Consider the following 18,975-nt stretch of genomic DNA (forward strand, 5'->3'; position numbering starts at 1 on the left):
AGGACTGATAGCATCTCTACCTCGAGAAATCTCCCCGACATAGACTCTATCTTTGTAGAGAGAAAGAGCTAGATCTGGCAGATATCGATATTAGTTAGAAGCAACACGTGTTGATGTACAGACGAGAGGCACTCAAACGCATGATTTATGAAATCGACGTATATGAAAAAGGAATGTGGCATAACCGAAATCTCGTGCATGAGCTTGTGTGTGGGACAAATCGCTTGGGTAGTGGACATGTGAACGAATAATCAGATCTATCAGTGCAATAACCAATAACTGTCAATTCTCGCAAGGGATTTTCGGAACAGGATTCGAGAAAGACTCTCTGAAGGCAAAGCGATGAAACTTATTTCGATCTATGATGTAACTCAGTCATTACATACCAACAAAGACAATAGAAAGATTAAAAGCCAGCCTTCAAATTGTCATATTTGGAGGCAGGGTAACTCAGCTGGTTCTCGCTCTTGTCTAAAGCGCCAGTGCCTCTAACAGTATCCACAACCTGCCAAACTCCCAAGTTAGTTCGAAGGTCATACGTCATATATGAGTGAGACATACCGTGGCAATCAAACTTTCGTCACCTTGTTTGTCACCGCTGAGCTCCCACCACATACCACCGCCAAGGCCCTTGGACTTGATATACTCACCCTTCTTACGCGCAATCTCGGGGGTATCATAGCTGATAAACAACCGCGATCTTGAGTTATAACAGTAGCTAGCAGCTTCCTGATCCAGATTTGTGACCGCACAGCAGGGCCGCGGCAGAGCCTTATAATCCCAAACGCCATTTTCCCAGCTACCAACACCAACACCATTATAAGCTTGGCCAGGACCATTGGTGTCGCTGAAGGCCCGGCCGTATAGAGGCATACCCATAACAATTTTATGTGAGGCCACTCCGCGCGAGGTGTAGTAATCGATTGCTTGGTCCGTGTTGAAGGGAGTGCTTCCTGGGTTACCGTTGGATGGGTGGAGGTTGGCGTCGTGTCCAGCAACGGTGTCCCAGCTTCCCGCGTAATCATAGGCCATCAGGTTCCAGAAGTCAAGATACTGATCCATCCGAGCGAGATGCTCTTTATGGTAATTGGCAGGGCCTAGAATCTAAGTTAGCTAGTTTAGTTAGGTTGTTTCAGAGAAATACACGTACCAGCAGGGGACGCAGCTGTGAGCAAGAAATGATAGCCGTTAGTATTGACTGAGCTATACGAATCAAGCGCCTGAAATACTTAGCCGAGTCAGCAAAAGATAAGCGTAAACATACCTCACGAAGACGGCGTAGGGTATCTACAAATTGGCCCGCTTCTTTATCATTGGCAGGGTACTATCTGATATAAGCGTCAAATTTCGAGAAACAAGATAACATACTCACCTCAAAATCTACATCAATACCGTCAAAGCCTAAGTTTTTCAGCAGTTCGATAGAACTATTAGCAATCTTCTGGCGTCCTGCCTCGGTCTTAAAGGCTGTTCTGAGGTTGGAAGAATAGGTCCAGCCTCCAATCGACAGAAGAACCTTAAGGTTGCGATTTTTCTTCTTCAGTAGAAAAAGCTGCTTAACACAGCCATAAACGTTGTTTCCAGTATCAGCCCAGGAATCAGTGGAGTAATGCTTGTCAGTGTCGGACCAGTCATCCGACAGGATTACCTCACCAGAGGCCTAGGCATTGGCAAACGCGTAGAGAACATGGGTCAGTCGCTCGACGGGGATATCTTGAGGGTGGAAATTACGAGCATAGATGCCCTAGCCATGTTCACTTAGTTGTTATGGTCCAGTAATGGCGTATATAAATGACACATACCCAGTTCACAAAGTAGGCCACGGTGCGATATCCGTTAACATCACGAGTAGCAATGTCGGTTGAATTGATCTTTGTCAAGGAGGGATTGTAGGCAGTATTGGCCAGCCGCGCTAGGCCCAACAAAAAGGGAAGGGCAAAGTACATTACGGGAGATTTGCAAGGCTATATCCGATGAGATGGGTCGGTTCAGCAAGCGCCGGAAAGGGAAGGTCTTGTTTTATATAACTCTGAGGCAGTGAGAAGCTAGATTAGTTGTACTCGAGGTCAATAAACAATTTATTGGTCATTGTGGCATACAATAAGTCATTATTTAACCCCTCAATATAGTTCACAGATGTGACTTTGCGGCGTACATACTTTAAACCAATACTGGTGGCCGCGTTCGACGACCCAATCAATTATCAGCCCTCAACATTCCCGGCCACTTTTTTTGACCAGGGTATAGCTAACCAGGATTCTGTTTATTATTCCACCGGTTCTATCTCTACATGACGGAAAAAGGGGAAGAGATACGCACCCAATTGCACCCCTTCTCATCACAATGTGCGCACGGTTGCGTGCCAACAACTGAAAGAGTCAACTTCAAGACACCACTAGCAACTCTATACAAGCAATCAGCTGAAACAAAGGTCCTGTAAATGTAGTCTAACCCTTTTCCTCTCTCTCTCTCTCTCTCTCTCCCGATTATTATCTTATCCTTAACTCGTCACATGCATAAACCCAAAATGGCCACTAATCCCTTCCAAGTGGAAAGAAAGAGATCTGCTACCAAGCCTGCTTAGAAAGCAACCGTGATTCAAACTAGTCATCAAAATCAAAGCCAGGTCGCATCAACGGTCGACAAGAGGATTCTGCATCGGATCCAAAAACGTCCAAATCGCGCCATCATGCCAACACGCCAGAAGCGGAAGCCAAAGCCTCTCTCTTTGTATCTCAAAAGCTCATGAGCCAGAACAATGTGACCCAAGCGGACCTCATGGCCAGTGATGACAATAGCAATAAGGCGCATTATGGTGGACAGAGCGTTGTGAGCGTTATAAGGACTGCGAGCTCGTCGAAAGGGGTTATAAAGGCGGCTTTCGCGATGAAGGTGGCAACAACAATGGGTACCCTATTCAACTGCAGCTCCCTTTCGATAGATTTCCGCACGAATTCGAACTAGTCGTTTTTTAGAATTGCCCAAAATACTGTTGCTGCAGCGATAGGGTTTGAGTTCGCACACAACCAAATCCTGGAGTGGGCAGGTACCTATAAAGGTGGCACACCCATATTCAGTTACCGACTTGGGGTGGCAGATGGACTTGTGGCCATGGCCAATCGGGAAAAGAAAAGAGAGCTTGAGCAAGTGCAATGCAAAGAGCTCGATTTGGTTGTGGCTAAAGAGCGCGAAGAATCGAAGAAGCGTCAACGAGAAGTTGACAGAGTACATATTCTACCGACTTTCAACAGGGAATTAAGCAGTTCCTCGGACTTTAAAGACAAATGGCTGGTGCCAAAAAGCCCGGTTTCCAACACGACAGACTTAGGTATCGACTCCGACAGCGATCTTGATGATGTTGAAGGACTTGGTATCAAGGCCGACTTTAACATCGACGACGCCCAAATCATAGATATCGGCGATGACTTGGACGAAAGTGTGAAAAGATTTGTGAAACATGAGTCTTCAGAGCCTTCAAATTCTATCGAAATTCCCAAATACAACCCGGCAGAAACCACAAACTAGAGTCTTCCCCGATGTCCGTGACATCTCTCTGGGAATCTGGAATGCAGCTTGTTCAGTTCCGTGCAATCGCGGAGCAGGTTGCGGATGACTATTTGAAGCATAGTAATATAAAACTACGGAGCGGTAGAAAGCGATCATCTATCGTTCGAGATCTATGTGCTTATCGGTGCGGTCAACAAAATAGTTCTAAAATTGAAGTCCATCGACAGGCGTTGGCCTGAGGACTCTTATGTTTGACCGTTTCAATGATTTATTACTCGAATGCTAGTCTGAAGATAAATGTACCTTGATGTTCTCCGAGCATTGTTTTTCTCAAATTTAGAACAGGTGGCAGTGGAAGCAGATGGGTCAATCAATTTTAGTGATATAATGAGGTTAGGATTTGAGGGTTGAATGAACCAATTAGCTGTATTCTAATAAGATGAAGTTGTTTTTGACTGTTTCTTTCGACCCGTAAATGTCTTCTGACTCAGTTTCCTTTCCACTCTTGCTCTTGATACTTTAAAACAACATTATTCTTTTACCTTTGGATGTCTCGGGGAGTCTACGTCTATTCCCTTCCGGGTGGAGGCAAGCTATTCATCCGGGCTCGGGTGTAGAAGCCTATGCTTTAGAAGCCATCATCCCAGCTCAATAGATTTTATGAGAACATACTGCATTGAATGGTTCTAAGGTCACGCGGTTTTATACAAATGATGCAGGATGCACGAGCCCCGCGTTGATCTATATCCTTGTCTATCTCGGAATGACCACATCTGATGGGATAGCTTCACTTCTATTTGAATTCTAGATGGATAAGCTAATAGGGATCAGCACGATGTTTAAGTGGCGTGTTGACATTATGGTATCAACGGCATTATGCAAGGTGCTTTCTTGCCACGTTCTAGTTGGATCCAAAACACCTATGGTTGGCCAATGAATTGCACTAAAAACTTGTTTTATGCTGGTGTCATATCTATAAGATCACGGGGAGAAAACCCCATTTATCTGTTTCATACTGGAAGAGGCACATGTTAAACAGCGTCGTAGTTCTAGTGAAGGCGTATATATATGGTCTCCTTGATGCGAAATTCATAGGAATTATATCAACCAACATTAAAGCAGCCAAAACATTCATCCATTATACCAAAGCGCACTTTACACTTTAAATCCCATCTAAACATTTCAATATCGATGTCCGAATAATTCTTCAAAGAACTCACTCAATTGGTAGCCGCAATACTAGTTGTTCGTAAACCTATCACTCCGGTACTTACATTTTTGTACTTTTTCAGACTCACGTGCTGGTATAGATGTGAACATAGCTCAATTCCATATCTAGTACAATATAGCATTCAGTTTATCGAGAATTGTCTCCCAGTGCCTATGATTATGTATTCGTGTAACAATTAGACTAAAGTGGACCCGCGAAAACCCTTATTACATTTAAATCAAGGGTCGTTGCTACCCTGCATCGGTCTCCATCTAGTTCAAGAGGGGTCAAGAAAACAAGCCTCGGGCAAGGCACGGCGGCCCTCGCTCAAGCGCGCGACGTCAGCCGAAGATAATTTCCGACGCAATAAGGTCTTGCGTTTTTCAAAGCAACTGGGCTCGTGATACATTCAAGTGGAGGGTCACCTGTGTGCGTGTATTTTATTTCACCATTCTCAAATACCGGTCGAAAGGAAAGATTTCGGTAAAGCTTTAGTTGCATCTCGTCAAGACGAAGGTCTGGGCTATCTGGGCTCGTGAAAATCCAGCAATCGTTCCCAACAAAGTCCTTGCCTCTATGGTGCTTCCATCCTGGCCTAGGCGTCCAGTCGATATAGAAAATCCTCTTGTCAAGAGCCGACTGAGGCGTACTCAATGGTACGTGATTCAGTTTGAACTTTTCGGTACAGTGCTTTTTCCGGAATCTTGTAAGAACATTCAAAACCCTTCCCATGATATCGGTTTGATTGTTGAAAAAGATGTTCCCACCGAAGCAGTATAGATATGTTGTAAGATCAAGTTGCTGTCAGCCAAATGTACTCTTCCTTTAAAGGCCATATATAGGAGGCTAATGCAACCTATTTATGTTTTACGGGGAAGACCTATCATGCCACATTCAAGGTTGGAAGAAAAACCGCTCCATTCAATCAAAAAGAAAGAAATTAACATCATTTTTCAGCGAACTCAGAGTACGCTGGACAGCAGCAGCTATTATTATGATTGATCACCTAAGAAAAAGGCGAGGGAAACAGCCATCCCATGCCTCACGGAAGTTAGAGCAGCCTAGTATTTTTGCGGGCCACACTAACATCTGCTGAGTTTTGTATATTATACAACATCATTTTGAAGGATGTTGAGAGAACCTTGCGTCTTCAAACATCCTATAGATTGACAGACGCTAAAAACCAAATATTATCACCGAGCCTCTCGAATTCATCGTGGAATACACAAAGTTGTGAGGTCTAAACATAGGGACTTATACTCTCCCAATTTTTAAGATGCCACTCTTCTTGCCTTCGCTGCCTCCAATAAAACTTGTAAAGTCGGTTTCATCGGCGAATGAAGTTTCATGTTGGGTTGAGAGGGTGACCGGATAGGTAGTTGATAGTATTTCAGGTCACCTGATCAATTAAATGCCTCTCGAGACCCAAGCGGGTCGTATTCTAATAAGCCCGCAACTAATTGAGTATACAAACATGCCAAGGTCATGCGCCGAATGTTGGTCAGTGAACCAACAGTGGCGTGGGTGGTCGGCGAATTGAGATAGCATTTGGTGTTGCTAGGCCCCCACGTATCTGCGTATATCTTGTAGCATGTGTAATATAAACATTGGTTTGGAGTTGTGTGGGCCACTCATCCAGTAATATAGATAGTGGCTACCCTGATCAAAAAAAATGTTTGAATTTAGGCTGGAAAGCAGGAAAGCGCATGGGAGAGGGAGGGGGGTGACGATAGTTAACCTGGTCAATTGATTAATGAACTAACAATCATTTTTCACAGGGTTATTCAACCACTTTGGCCTGTAGTTCTATTTATCCGGCCATGTTTAAATCCTAAGAGCATTATGTGTGCAAAACGAGTAAAGATAAATCAAAATTTCCTCAAACCACATTGAGTATGTTGTTCATTTCATCGAATCTACACTCCGCTCCCTCAGTCATCACTTAATTGCTTGTTTACTACTATATTACACCGAGATAGTTGATGTCATTCCCTATGCTCTATGTACTACACGCTCCGCTTTTTATAAACGCTGTCATCTTAAACGATCTCTTTCTTCTCTATCTTCTTTCAATAGGTGTCTTTCTCATGCATAATGAGCGCCCTCGCTTTCAACGTTGTTTTCCAGCGTTCTTCAGCCTGTTATACTTGATTCTTCAGTCCTAGACCGTCTGACACTTTCGACCGACATCAACAACAACCGACTTCGACAACCTCGCGTTTTTGACACCAAGTAGACACCCTCCGGAATGAACGGATCCATTATCACTACCTCGTTTACTAGTTGGGAAATCCCACCTCTTAATCAAATTTGTTCAATTATGACGGTGCTTAAAATTTATTAAGACGCACATGTGACAATTTCCATAGTCTAATATCGTATGCTCAAAATAGACCTTGAAAGCTAAGTTTCAGGACACAGCTTTGCCTGAAATGGCTTTGAGTCACAGATATTAGAATGGGTATCTAGACGACGAGATAAAGAACAACCGGGCCTTTAGCATATGGATTGTAAGCTTACCTTTCTCCGTAGAGGCTCTCTAGAAGGCATATTTGTAGGCCAATGGAACTCTTTCGATCCTGAAGATTAAATCTCATTTCAAATAACTGTGTATCCCGCAATCTTCCATTAAAATTCAAGCCCGAGTAAATCGACTTCAATTCCGGTGTCGTCTTTCACGCTCAGCTTTGTGCTCGTAGATATCAGCGCGTCATCTTCCTCAGCGTTGTACTCAATTACAGCGCTGTATTCATCGAGGAATAAACAGCCATTTTCTAGGGATAGTTCTGCTTCCAGCTTCAAATCTGTAGTAACATCAAGCAACTCACCAGCGGCGTAGTGATGGACAGTCCATCCACGGCGTCTGAGGGTGTCAAGCTCATCGACCTGCCAGCGCCCTTTCAATGGACCACAGACAACTGTGTTCTTTTCATTTGAGGTAGAAATGAAAGGCAAGTATACACCTCTCTTGTCAATTATACATATCTCATGGGTGGCAAAGAAAGAAAGTTTAGCTTTGTTTAATAGCTTGACAGTGACGCTCTTTCCGTCCGTGAGTCTCCGATAAGACGATCCAAAATTCTCCTGCAAAGTTTGTTAACCTAAAATAATGGAACTTGCTAGGATTGTTTCTCATACGTCTGTAGCGTCATAATAGGCCCTGGTCGTCAAAAACCGGTGCCAAAGAAAGGCGGAGACGGGAGATAGTATGTATACAGTAGATCGTTTCTATATTATGGGCTCAACAGCCAAAATGGCAGACGTTTCCTCCATCACAGTTTTGACATAATCATAGTCGCCAAAAAAGCACTGCAGCAGAGCAGGGCCATTCAAGGGCATTGAAACCGGAGCTGAGTGAGAAGCCATTCTGAATTTAAAGTTTGAGTCGAACGAAACGGCTGGTGAGAGGCTAGGCCTTTTTGAAAGACGTGAGAAAGTTCCACTGCAAATAAAGGCTGAACAGTGGGCATGGGGCTTTTTATGTTAAAATAGTGCGCACCAATTGAACAACAAGGCGCCAATATGTTAATGTAAGCTGTGAAGATGAAAATTGCCCCGGACCGCGTCAAATAGTTCTAAGGGGGCAGTGCAGCTGTTACTCTGGACTAGACAAGTTCATGTACAACACCCCGTGAGCGTATGCATTAGGTCTGAATCACACTCACGGCCAGTCACGCGTCCATACCCCCATTTGCTTGCTAACTCTGAAAGCCCTGGGAAGATGCAAAGACTGCTGGGAGTTGGTATTGATTCCTGGGAGCATGCGTTCGGTTTGTGGCGGATCGTGGGTGCTTGGGTTGTATCACTACGCCAGCTGGCCAAAAAGGCGCAATGTTCAGTCAGCGACCAATCACCCAAGCTACTATATATGCTCGATCTCTGACACGGTTTCCCATAATTCCTAGCAACTAGTAACTTTCGACGTACTGGCCTGAGCAGGAGTTGAGGCGGAAAACTGACTCTATGTACAGCCCCAACAATGCTGACATTTATTGTTACAATACAGTTCAAGATCCTGTAACTCCTGTAACTTACTACATTTTAAAAGGACCAGCCTGTTTTGGATTAGAGTTCAGGAAAGAGAGAATAGAGTAAAGATGGGAAACTGATTCCGAGCGTGTCGGTAGAATGCGCATTATGGTGTATAAACAACATCAATCCTTACATTAGTCATGCCCAGAGCAAAGCGTCTTGACAATGTCGGTGAATTGCCAGCAAGTATCCACTATTATTTGTAATTACTTAGTCATGTTAGATCCCCCTATAAATTGCCAGAACCAGGGGTGATAAAAGACAGAGCATTCATACATTCTTATTGGCCAGGGCGAGTGAGCATACCGACAGTTATGAGCCCGATTCGCACTGTTTAATTGGTCAGATATCGCAAGAAGTTATTCAGGAGCACCCTGAACCTCACCGTCGTCAAACACCTCGCCGTCGCTGTTGTTGTTTCTCACGATACCTGAATTAAGCACGTTTCAACACCCGATTGCTACTTCCTCCGAGCCAATACCCCTATACCCTGTGTAGATACATCTGACATCATGGATGCATCCACAGTGGCGATGCTCTCCGCCCGTAAAGGCGATAAACTTCGAGATTCCGCGCAATGGAACAAGTGGATTGACCTCTGCGAGCAATTTGCTACCACGCGGAGAGTATGGCAGTTCTGCAACCCGGCCACACCGGAGAGCCACTTGCCGATGAAGATGGAAGAACCCATCGTTGAACCTTACCCTGAAGACTATAGGGATGAGAAGAGGGTCAAATTGTGGAGAGATCAGTTCGATCTATGTAAATTCCGCACGGCCTAATGGGAGAAACAGGAGCGGGGAATAGCTGAGGTCCAAGAATGGATACTTGCTCACCTTGATAAGAAGTTCCATGGCACTGTGCAGCAAATGAGATCCCCTTATCAACGCCTGAGATCTCTGAAAACACGTTTTGGAACCTCCACGATCTATGAAGAAGAGGTGATTCGCAGATGGCACGCTATAGCGGGAGTAAGGCCTCCTAAGGATGTGTTAACGTGGATCGATCACTGGGATGCACTCCGGGAAGAAGCAGAGAATGTGGGCGTTGTCATGACCCATAAAGACGCCGCTAGATATTTCTTCCAAGCAGTGAAAGATGTGCTGCCTATGTGGTGGCAAGTTGAATATCGGAGGTGCTTCCTCCAACATGATGAATTCACTATTCAGGAGATCATGGATTCATTTAGGGTCTCTTACCGAGAGCTTAGTCCAGGGAAATCATCACTGACCGCTCCGAAGAGTGCTTTCTTAACCTGGCAAGGCCATGAAGAAGCTAAACCCGGAGTAGTAAACACAGGCAGTAAGTCTGTTGCCAAGCTAGATAATCAATCTCAAGTGACCACAGGGCCGATGGATAAGCGCCATTGCCCCTATGGAAGACAATACCCTCGGCACCGGCCAGCAACATGCTGGTATGTGAACCCAAAACTGGTACTAGAAACCTTTAACCCTTATGGGAGGAAGGTTCAGAAGGTGAAGAAGTTACTGGACAACGACCCTGAATAGAGGGCTTACCTAGATAAGCTGGTTGCCTAAGAGAATTCATAGGGAAATGCCCAAAAGAAAGTTGCATTCGTGAACTATGATGTTGAGGAAGTTCACGAGCAAGTGGGTGCACCAGCACTCAATTTCTCAACCGTCATGCATGCACGAGCAAGTAGGGGGGAGCCTATGGGCAAGACCACCACTCCTAAGAGATCACTGCCACCAAACGTGAAGCACAGACCTGAGATGCGTAACAGATGGATCCTGGATTCAGGAGCCAATATACATGTCTGTAATGACAAGTCAAGATTCATTAGTTTCACACCTGACGAAGCCTCGCTGGCCACCGGAGATGCCTCTAGCATGTCGTATGGCACTGGCACTGTTAGATTAACAGGCAGGAACCCGGAAACAGGTACGGCAAGGGTTATCACACTGTCAGATGTGGAATATGCACCTGATTTCCACACTAGCATTGTCTCGTATCACCAGTTGAAGATACGGGGTGTGACTTGGTGTCAGCAGACAGATTGCTTGCTAGAAAGGGCTTCTGGAAAGCCTATCGTCAGCACGACACATGACCCTATTGGCCTGTGGATCTTTGATCGGCCGAATGAGGAGGGTAAATCCCTCTATTGACAATTAACACCATCCACCATTGTGCATGCAACCCGGCGTTCAGTCCAAACCAGAGTTCAGGAAGCAACACCTGAGCACTGGCATCGCCGGTTTGCCCATATCAACCAACGGAGTATTAAGAAGCTCGAGCAAATGGTGGAAGGAGTGGGAGTGTTACCATCGTTAACACCCTCAGCGAGTGAAGGAGATCCGGGGGTGCACTGTGAAACATGCAGGTTATCACATGCGCCAAGACAGATCTCTCGAAGACCAATTGGACAAACCTTTGGTAGGTTTGGCAGGGTGCATTTTGATCTGATACAAATCCAACCTGGCTACAACAAGCACCAGTGGATATCCCATTTCTATGTTGACGGGGTGAAATTTCACTGGGTTATGACGCACGAGAAGAAGTCTGAATGCCAGCAAGCGATTAGTGACTTCGTGGCATTTGCTAGGAATTGGTGGAACCTGCCTATCAAGGCTTTCCACTATGACAACGAGCGTGCGGCAGGAAGTGCTGTACACACATTCCTAACGAATGAGGGAATCGTGGTGTATCACTCACCTCCAGGGCATGCAGAAATGAATGGCTATATTGAGCGTGCAGGTGGTGTGATCATCATGCGTGCTAGAATGCTCATTCAAGAGGGAAAGCTTCCCAAAGAACTATGGCCAGAGGCTGTGATAGCTGCGGTATGGTTATTAAACCGAATCCCAACCTTCGTATCTGCGGAGAATCGGTGGATCGTACCGTGGCAAGAGATTCGACGGGGGTTCGGGGGTGACAACGAGTTGCCGAAAGTGAACCTATCGAATGTGAAATTGTATGGCAGTCTTGCCTACTGTAGAATCAATAAGCAGGTGCAATCTGATAAGATGGCCCCTAGGGCAGAGATCGGATTCCTGGTTGGTTATATCACAACGAATGTTTGGAGAGTGTGGATTCCACATACAGGGAAAGTGAAAGTGATTCGCGACGCCGTGTTTGATGAATCGAGGAAATACACACCTGAATATCAGCACCACCAGGCAATCCCCCTGCCTATTGTCAGTGAACCGTAGTATCTGTCAGATAAAGAAGTTCTTTAGTTGATCAGAGAGATCGCAACAGCGGCAAGAGCCAATGAGGTAGAGCAAGCAGCTCAACAAATGCTAGAGCCGCTCTCCTCGCGAAGAAATGAGGAGGAAGATGTTCCTGCGAGTCAAGAGGAACATAGTATCGCAGCAGAAACTGTAAATAAAATAGACACTCTGGAACAGGAAGAGTTGCATAAGCAACGAGGCACCAAACCAGCAAGGACAACGCCCTCTCCAACGCCAGAAAGACGGCAGGCCAGCCAGCCAGTGGAGCAGGTGCCAGGTGCGTTTCCAGAAGATGTGCCATTACCACCAACCCCGCCCCGCGAAGCCAATATTCAGGGGGTGAGGCCGCCGGTGCCAACACAGGTGCCACCAACAGCGCCCTCACCAGAGCCATCACCACCATCAACAGAACCTCCACAAAGGATATCGCCATCACCGTCACTGCCAGATCAGGGGGTGGAAGCACCTAGAGATGATGGAAACGATGGGAAAGGGTTAGCAAGTGATGAGAATGAATGGACTAGTGATGGAACTTACATTCAGGAAGAAGGTGATCTCCAGGAAGAAGGTGATCTGGCAGCAACACCAGAGACAGATGATGAATTGGAAAGGCAGCTACAGAGCGAGTTAACACCCATCGCTACCAGAGAGATATTTAGAGATGTTGACACCAGCAACATTATCTCTGGGAAGAGATCTCGCCAACCAAAACGAGACGATGATTACTACGCGCATGCCACCATTCATGAAGACTCACCAATCATGCTTGCAGCCTTCGCAGCAGGTTTGAACGCAGAGAAACCGGAGACTCGCCGGCATAGAGATGACATGCCACCTCTTCCGAAGCGTTGGAAAGATGTGCTGAACCACCCGTTCCAGGAAGGCTGGACGGCAGCAATGAGGAAGGAGATCGATAGCATTACCAGCAAGCAGACCTTTGAGGTGGTATCAACCCCGAAAGACAAAGGAAAGCAAGTGCTCCCTCTCCTATGGATCTTCGCATACAAATTTGACTAAGATGGGTATCTCATTAAGCTTAAAGCCCGGATCTGTGTGCGCGGAGACCTCGAGACCATCTCTGCCGAAGAGAAGAGAGCAGCTACACTTGCTGCTCGCACTGCGAGAATGTTATTTGCCCTCGTGGCGGCATATGATCTTGATCTAAGGCAAAGAGACGCTGTTACTGCGTTTCTGAATGCTAAACTAGATCAGGAAACGTACACCCACATGCCTGAAGGTTTCGCTACCCCCGGCAAGTGCTGGAAACTACGGAGAGCGCTCTACGGTTTGAGAATCTCTCCGAGGCTATGGCAGCAGGAAGCGGCTGCTGTATTGAAGAAGTTGGGGCTAAGGCAAGTCCCAGAGGATCCCTGTGTGTTTGTGGGGAAAGGCATATTGATATTCTTCTATGTGGATGATATATTGATTGCTGCACACTACACTGCAAGGCAGCAAGCTGCTGATCTGGAGAGAGCCCTCGAAGCGCACTAGGAATTGACAGACCATGGTGACGCTGAGTGGTTTCTCAATATCCGGATTGTCAGAGATAGGGTGCAGAAGAAGCTGTGGTTATGCCAAGATAGCTATATCACTAGAATAGCCGCTCGCTACAATCTTATAGAGCGAGCACCAGTGAGCACACCAATGGCTGTTAAAGACCTTAAGAAGTATGATGGCCAAGCTACTCCCCGGGAGATCAACCTGTATCAACAAAAGGTTGGCTCTGCAGGATATGCCTGCACCATCACACGGGTCGATGCTACTAAAGCGTGTGCTAAACTAGCACAGTTCCTAGTAAACCCAGGACCACAGCACCACCAGGCAGTTGATAGGCTGATCATCTACCTGTATTCTACCCGGTATCTTGCCATTGAATACTCAGCTAGTGTGGGAAGCCCAAACTCGGGTTTAGGGATCAAATCAAGTGATCACTCGGTACAGATAGCAAGCGATGCTTCGTACGGGGATCACGACGACAGAAAGAGCTCCGCTGGATTCATTATTCAGATATATAGGGGCCCTGTGGACTGGAAAGCCAGTAAACAGTCCACTGTCACAACATCTACCACTGAAGCGGAGTTGCTAGCACTTTCCGAAGCCAGCAAGCACCTCTAGTGGTGGAGAAGGATGTTTGAAAACATCGGTTTTAACATAACACATACCATGACGATTGACTGTGACAACGAGCGTACAGTCGCCTTGGTAAACCAGGAGAATTCCCGGTTTGAGACTAAGCTCCGGCACATTGATATCCATAACCATTGGGTACGACAGGAAGCCAGAGCGGGGAGGGTTGCCGTGAGATAGGTGCCGACCGGGAGGATGGTTGCTGACGGCTTGACGAAGCTGCTTCCTAGACAGAAGCATAAGGAATTTGTTAGGTTGCTCAGGATGTTTACCATCGATCACATGATCAGTGATTCCTGAATAGGAAACAGAGGCTGCTTCATGAAAAGTGTTTAAATGGAGCTTTCAGGGTAGATTCACCAGGTCGTCATCGAGGCCAGAGAGCAGAGAGTGCTGACCCCGATAAGGGGGTGTGTCGGTGAATTGCCCGCAAGTATCCACTGTTCATTTGTAATTACTTAGTCATGCCAGAAACCCTACAAATTGCCAGAGCCAGGGTAAATAAAACACAGAGTTTTCGCACATTCTTATTGGCCAGGTGTAGATAGCATTCTGACAAAGAACCTTGTCGGTGAATTGCCAGCAAGTATCCACTATTATTTGTAATTACTTAGTCATGTTAGATCCCCCTAACGTGGATCCCTGTTACTCCGGCCACCCGGTTACTCCGGCCACTTTCTTAGAACTTCAAAAAATCATAATTTTGAACATCATATTCAATACCAAAAATAAACATAAATTGACTATCTAAAACGCGTAGGACATGTAGTATATGTATGCCCTTGAATTCCACACCCAGAGCACGTCACAACACGCCTAATTAGGGGCATAGGAGGAAGTGTAGGTTCAACTGCAACTTCCACAGCAGTATCCATTAGATATATATCTTCCATTGCATCTTCATTTTCCACATCCACACCCTGTCGAATTTCCTCCAAACTCCGCAGGCTGCCTATATAGGGTATCTGCTTCTTACTAGCAGCCCTCTTTTTAACAACCTTCTTATTTGAAGCCTCTAATTTCGTTAGGCGGTCTTCCACAATAGTAAGCCGAACTACGGTCCGAATATACATATCATGCGATCGATGAATTCGCCGTTTTAAAGGTGAAGTCATAGGTCCCGACAGAGGTTCTAGTCCTTTTTTGATCGTAGAACTTGTTTTTTGAACTTTTGAGAGACCCCAGAGAGTATCCAAATCGCTAGTACTACTAGAAGAAGTAGGCCGTAGTGGGTGGTCAGAAGGGAGAGAGTTCACAGATTCAACACAAATGTTAAGCTTCTCTAATACATGATTAGCATCTAGAGGTACTAGACCAGCACCTCTAAAACTATTTTGTATAGTAGAAGCTTTAAACGTAGCCCTTCTTACGATAGGGTAAATTTGAAGGAAGTCGTCTTTATCAATTGAATTCACCCCGTTCCGCATTTCTTCCCCAATCAACCCTCTATATACCTTTTTTAGTATAGAAAAACAGCCTACATCAAGAGGCTGTAGTAAATAAGACGTATAGGCAGGCATACAGAGGCAGATTATCTTATTCTCCTTACACAATTTATCAAATTGTGGAGTAAGATGAGAGGAATGACCATCAAGAATCAACAATATATAGGCCCCTTTTCGCGTAGAATTAGGTATAAAGTGCTTCTGTAGCCAATCGAGACCAATCTGGTCACTAGTCCAACCATTTGGACTAAGATTGATAGCCCAATTTAGAGGTAAAGGGAACCAGCGTTCTAAAAAGACCTTGCCCTTAAAGATTAAGTACGGCGGGAGAATACCACCTTCAGCGTTAATAGTCTCAACCACAGTAACCTATTCACGATTTCCTGCTTATAGAACCTTTCGTTTACCATAGTATTCCGTAGAACATATGATATATTATAAAGAGGTAACACCTATCGCGAATCCCGTCTTATCAAAGTTCCAGATATCAGCCGGAATGATACCATATTTTTAGATAGTATTTTGGACGAGATCAAACCACCCTTTTATAAGTTTAGGGTCTTTAGATAGAGCTCTCTTATAGTCATATCGACGAGAGAGATAGGAGGTAAGAGAATCATGGCGTTTGATAAAGTCTGTAACCCAATTTTTACTAACTTTCGGAGGGGTCTCGGAGGGTGTTAATTCACGGGCACGAAGTAGTAAATTAGCCATATCCCGACATATAGTATATGTGAGGGCAAACCCTCTAGAGTCTATAGAGAGCAGCCATTCTTCCATCGATTTCTCTTCAGGTTCAGAGAATTTATGGCGATGATGGCGGCGTATAACCTGACTTTCATAGCCCTTCATCCGATCTTGTAACGTTGATCGCGGCATAGTAAAAGCTTCGGCAGCAGCTCTAATAGAGGTGTATTTCCCATTTTCTATAGCTTTCATAGCTAACAGAAGGCGGCCCTCCTGTTCAACCAATTTTTGAGCTTTTTAAGATCGAATTGGGGGCATTGTTGATGTTCAAAAACATACGTTGCTATAGGATCCATTTTATTTTGCGGGTGGCCGGAGTAACCGGGTGGCCGGAGTAACAGGGATCCACGTTAACGTGGATCCCGGCGGGTTCGTCATCCCTGCCGGTCCGTCACCCCACCAAAACTTCATATTTTCTACACTTTTTAAACTCCAATTAAACAACCAAAACACCATAAAATTGACTAATTAAACCTTTTCGGGCATATAGTATACCTATGCCCTTTCCCCATACATAATGAACATGTAGTTTACTGGCGTATAGGGGCCAAAACAGGAAGTGTAGGTTCAACCTAGGGTTCTGGAGCAGGTGTAGGGTTAGATATATATCTCACACTAACACCTTCCTCACCACCCACATTGGTAGTAGGGACCGGAAGCTCTATTAAACTACCCATATTAGGTATCTGCTTCTTTGATCTCTCCCTCTTTTTCGTTTGATTTCTATTTCCCTCCCGTAAACGCTTAATCTCATCTCGTATTAAGATATGCTCGTGAACCAGCTTAACCGACATATTATAGAACTGTTAAAGATCACGTTTTGTAGGCGAAGAGATCTTATTAGCAGCTAAACTTAGACTAGAATTGAGCCTAGATTTGCGTTTTTCTAGCTACTTAGTTATCCGAGGGATACCGGTAGAGATATTACTGCCTGATGTTAAACCTTATGAAACTGGTCGATCTGGTAGAGGCGGAGATTGAAGACGAATATTTAGCTTTGATAACACCCGATCAGGGTCTAATAGCACTAAACCAGTAGCTGCGAGGGCATTCTGAATGATTAACTCCTTAAATGAGTCGTTACGAGCCGCTGGAAAGATATCAAGGAAGTCGTCTTTTTCGATAGAATCGATACCCAACCGGGTATATTCCGTAACCCGAGTTCTATAAGAGCGCTTTAACACAGCAAAACAACCAACATCAAGAGGCTGTAAAAGATGAGAGGCATGCGGAGGCATACAGATTGGTATGATGCTGTTTTCCTAGCAAATCTTATCGAATGTTGCTGTAAGATGACTATCGTGGCCATCGAGGACCAAAAGACGATATTTCCCTTTTGTCTGACTTATTGTATGCGGAATAAAGTGTTTGCGGAGCCAATCAACGCCAATTTCGTTACTTGTCCAACCATTTGGACTAACATTAAGAGCCCAATGCTTTGGAAGGTCGTTAAACCATCGTTCCATGAAGTTTTTGCCTTTAAAGATAACGTATGGTAGGAGCGCTCGTCCGGAGGCACAGATTGATTCAATAACAGTCACCTATTCACGATTACCAGCTTGTAAAACGCCCCTCCGACCGGTGTAAAATGACTGGGTAATAACCTTCGTCGTCGCACTAACTCCCATCGCAAACCCTGACTCGTCAAAGTTATAGATATCATCCGAAGTGATACCATATTAAGTAATCGTTTTTTCGACAAGATTGAACCACTCAATAATAGTATTTGGGTCTTCCATTAGGGCACGTTTGTAGTCATATTTGCGAGAGAATCGAGTAGTAAGCTCAGGATGTCGTTTGATATATTGTGTTGGCTAATTTTTGCCAACGGTCTGGGGGGCATTATCTCCGCGGTGTTTAAGCAGTAAATTAGCCATATCTCTTAACATCGCGATTGTAAGCGCGGCGCCTCTCTGATCCATAGAGATTAACCAATCCTGAATTGATTCCTCTTCTAGTTGCGTGAATTTATGGCCTGTACCCCTTGCTTCATACAAATTAGAAATGCCTTTCATCCGATCTGCAAGAGTTGTGCGGGGGACATCGAAAGAGCGAGCAGCAGCAGCGATCGTGGTGATTCTGCCATTCTGAATAGCTTTGATAGCTAATAAGATCCTGCCTTCCTGCTCGATTGATTTTTGAGCTTTTTGACTCCGTTTGGGGGGCATGGTAGGCGTTTAAAGATAGGTGGCTAGGTATGGGCGGAAGATTTGAAGTGGGATGACGGACCGGCAGGGATGACGAACCCGCCGGGATCCACGTTAGCAATTCACCGACAATATCCTCTCAGCCATGCTCTGAAGCCGAGACACGTCTCCTCGATAAGTACGAAAAGCTGCAGCGTGGAGGCTTACTCGCTCAAAATTCTAAGGTACTAGGGATAAAGTATATTATGACGCGCGCTTACTACAGGATGGATGGGTGGATGGATGGATGAATTTCATTTACCCTCACCCCTCGCAATTAAGTTTGTTACCAGGTCACGTGATGTATATAGATCTATAGGAGTGTCTGCCTGTTAGCAGGGAGATGAGCTGCTGCAACTACAAATAGCTGGATCTCTCCATATAGATTAATCATCACACTTGTACCTCAATCCAGTGTTTCAACTTCGGCGAGGGGATGGGGTAAATGAAATCATCCATCCATCGTCTGTATCAATGAAGCCTGCGCGATACGTAGGGGGGATATCTGAGCTGTGAAAATCGATGAGGCT

General features: G+C 45.3%; 3 protein-coding genes across 3 annotated transcripts; 1 reads left to right on the forward strand and 2 right to left on the reverse strand.

The window, feature by feature from the left end:
- Positions 1–406: 406 nt before the first annotated feature.
- N7529_003487 (glycoside hydrolase family 18 protein) lies at positions 407–1,946 on the reverse strand (the record flags this gene model as incomplete). The annotated part of the gene is made up of 6 exons (XM_057239014.1): positions 407–505; positions 562–1,097; positions 1,151–1,220; positions 1,265–1,324; positions 1,373–1,660; positions 1,803–1,946. The coding sequence occupies 6 exons, from the start codon at positions 1,944–1,946 to the stop codon at positions 407–409; spliced, it is 1,197 nt and encodes a 398-aa protein (XP_057098309.1).
- Positions 1,947–2,745: 799 nt separating this feature from the next.
- Positions 2,746–3,525, forward strand: N7529_003488 (uncharacterized protein; the record flags this gene model as incomplete). The annotated part of the gene is made up of 2 exons (XM_057239015.1): positions 2,746–2,908; positions 3,008–3,525. 2 exons carry the CDS (start codon positions 2,746–2,748, stop codon positions 3,523–3,525), a joined length of 681 nt encoding a protein of 226 aa, XP_057098310.1.
- Positions 3,526–7,345: 3,820 nt separating this feature from the next.
- On the reverse strand, positions 7,346–8,083 carry N7529_003489 (uncharacterized protein; the record flags this gene model as incomplete). The annotated part of the gene is made up of 3 exons (XM_057239016.1): positions 7,346–7,801; positions 7,856–7,877; positions 7,980–8,083. The coding sequence occupies 3 exons, from the start codon at positions 8,081–8,083 to the stop codon at positions 7,346–7,348; spliced, it is 582 nt and encodes a 193-aa protein (XP_057098311.1).
- Between the last annotated feature and the right edge of the window lie 10,892 nt (positions 8,084–18,975).

Source organism: Penicillium soppii (assembly GCF_028829465.1).
Source record: "Penicillium soppii strain IBT 18220 chromosome Unknown utg000004l, whole genome shotgun sequence".
Lineage (NCBI taxonomy): Eukaryota > Fungi > Ascomycota > Eurotiomycetes > Eurotiales > Aspergillaceae > Penicillium > Penicillium soppii.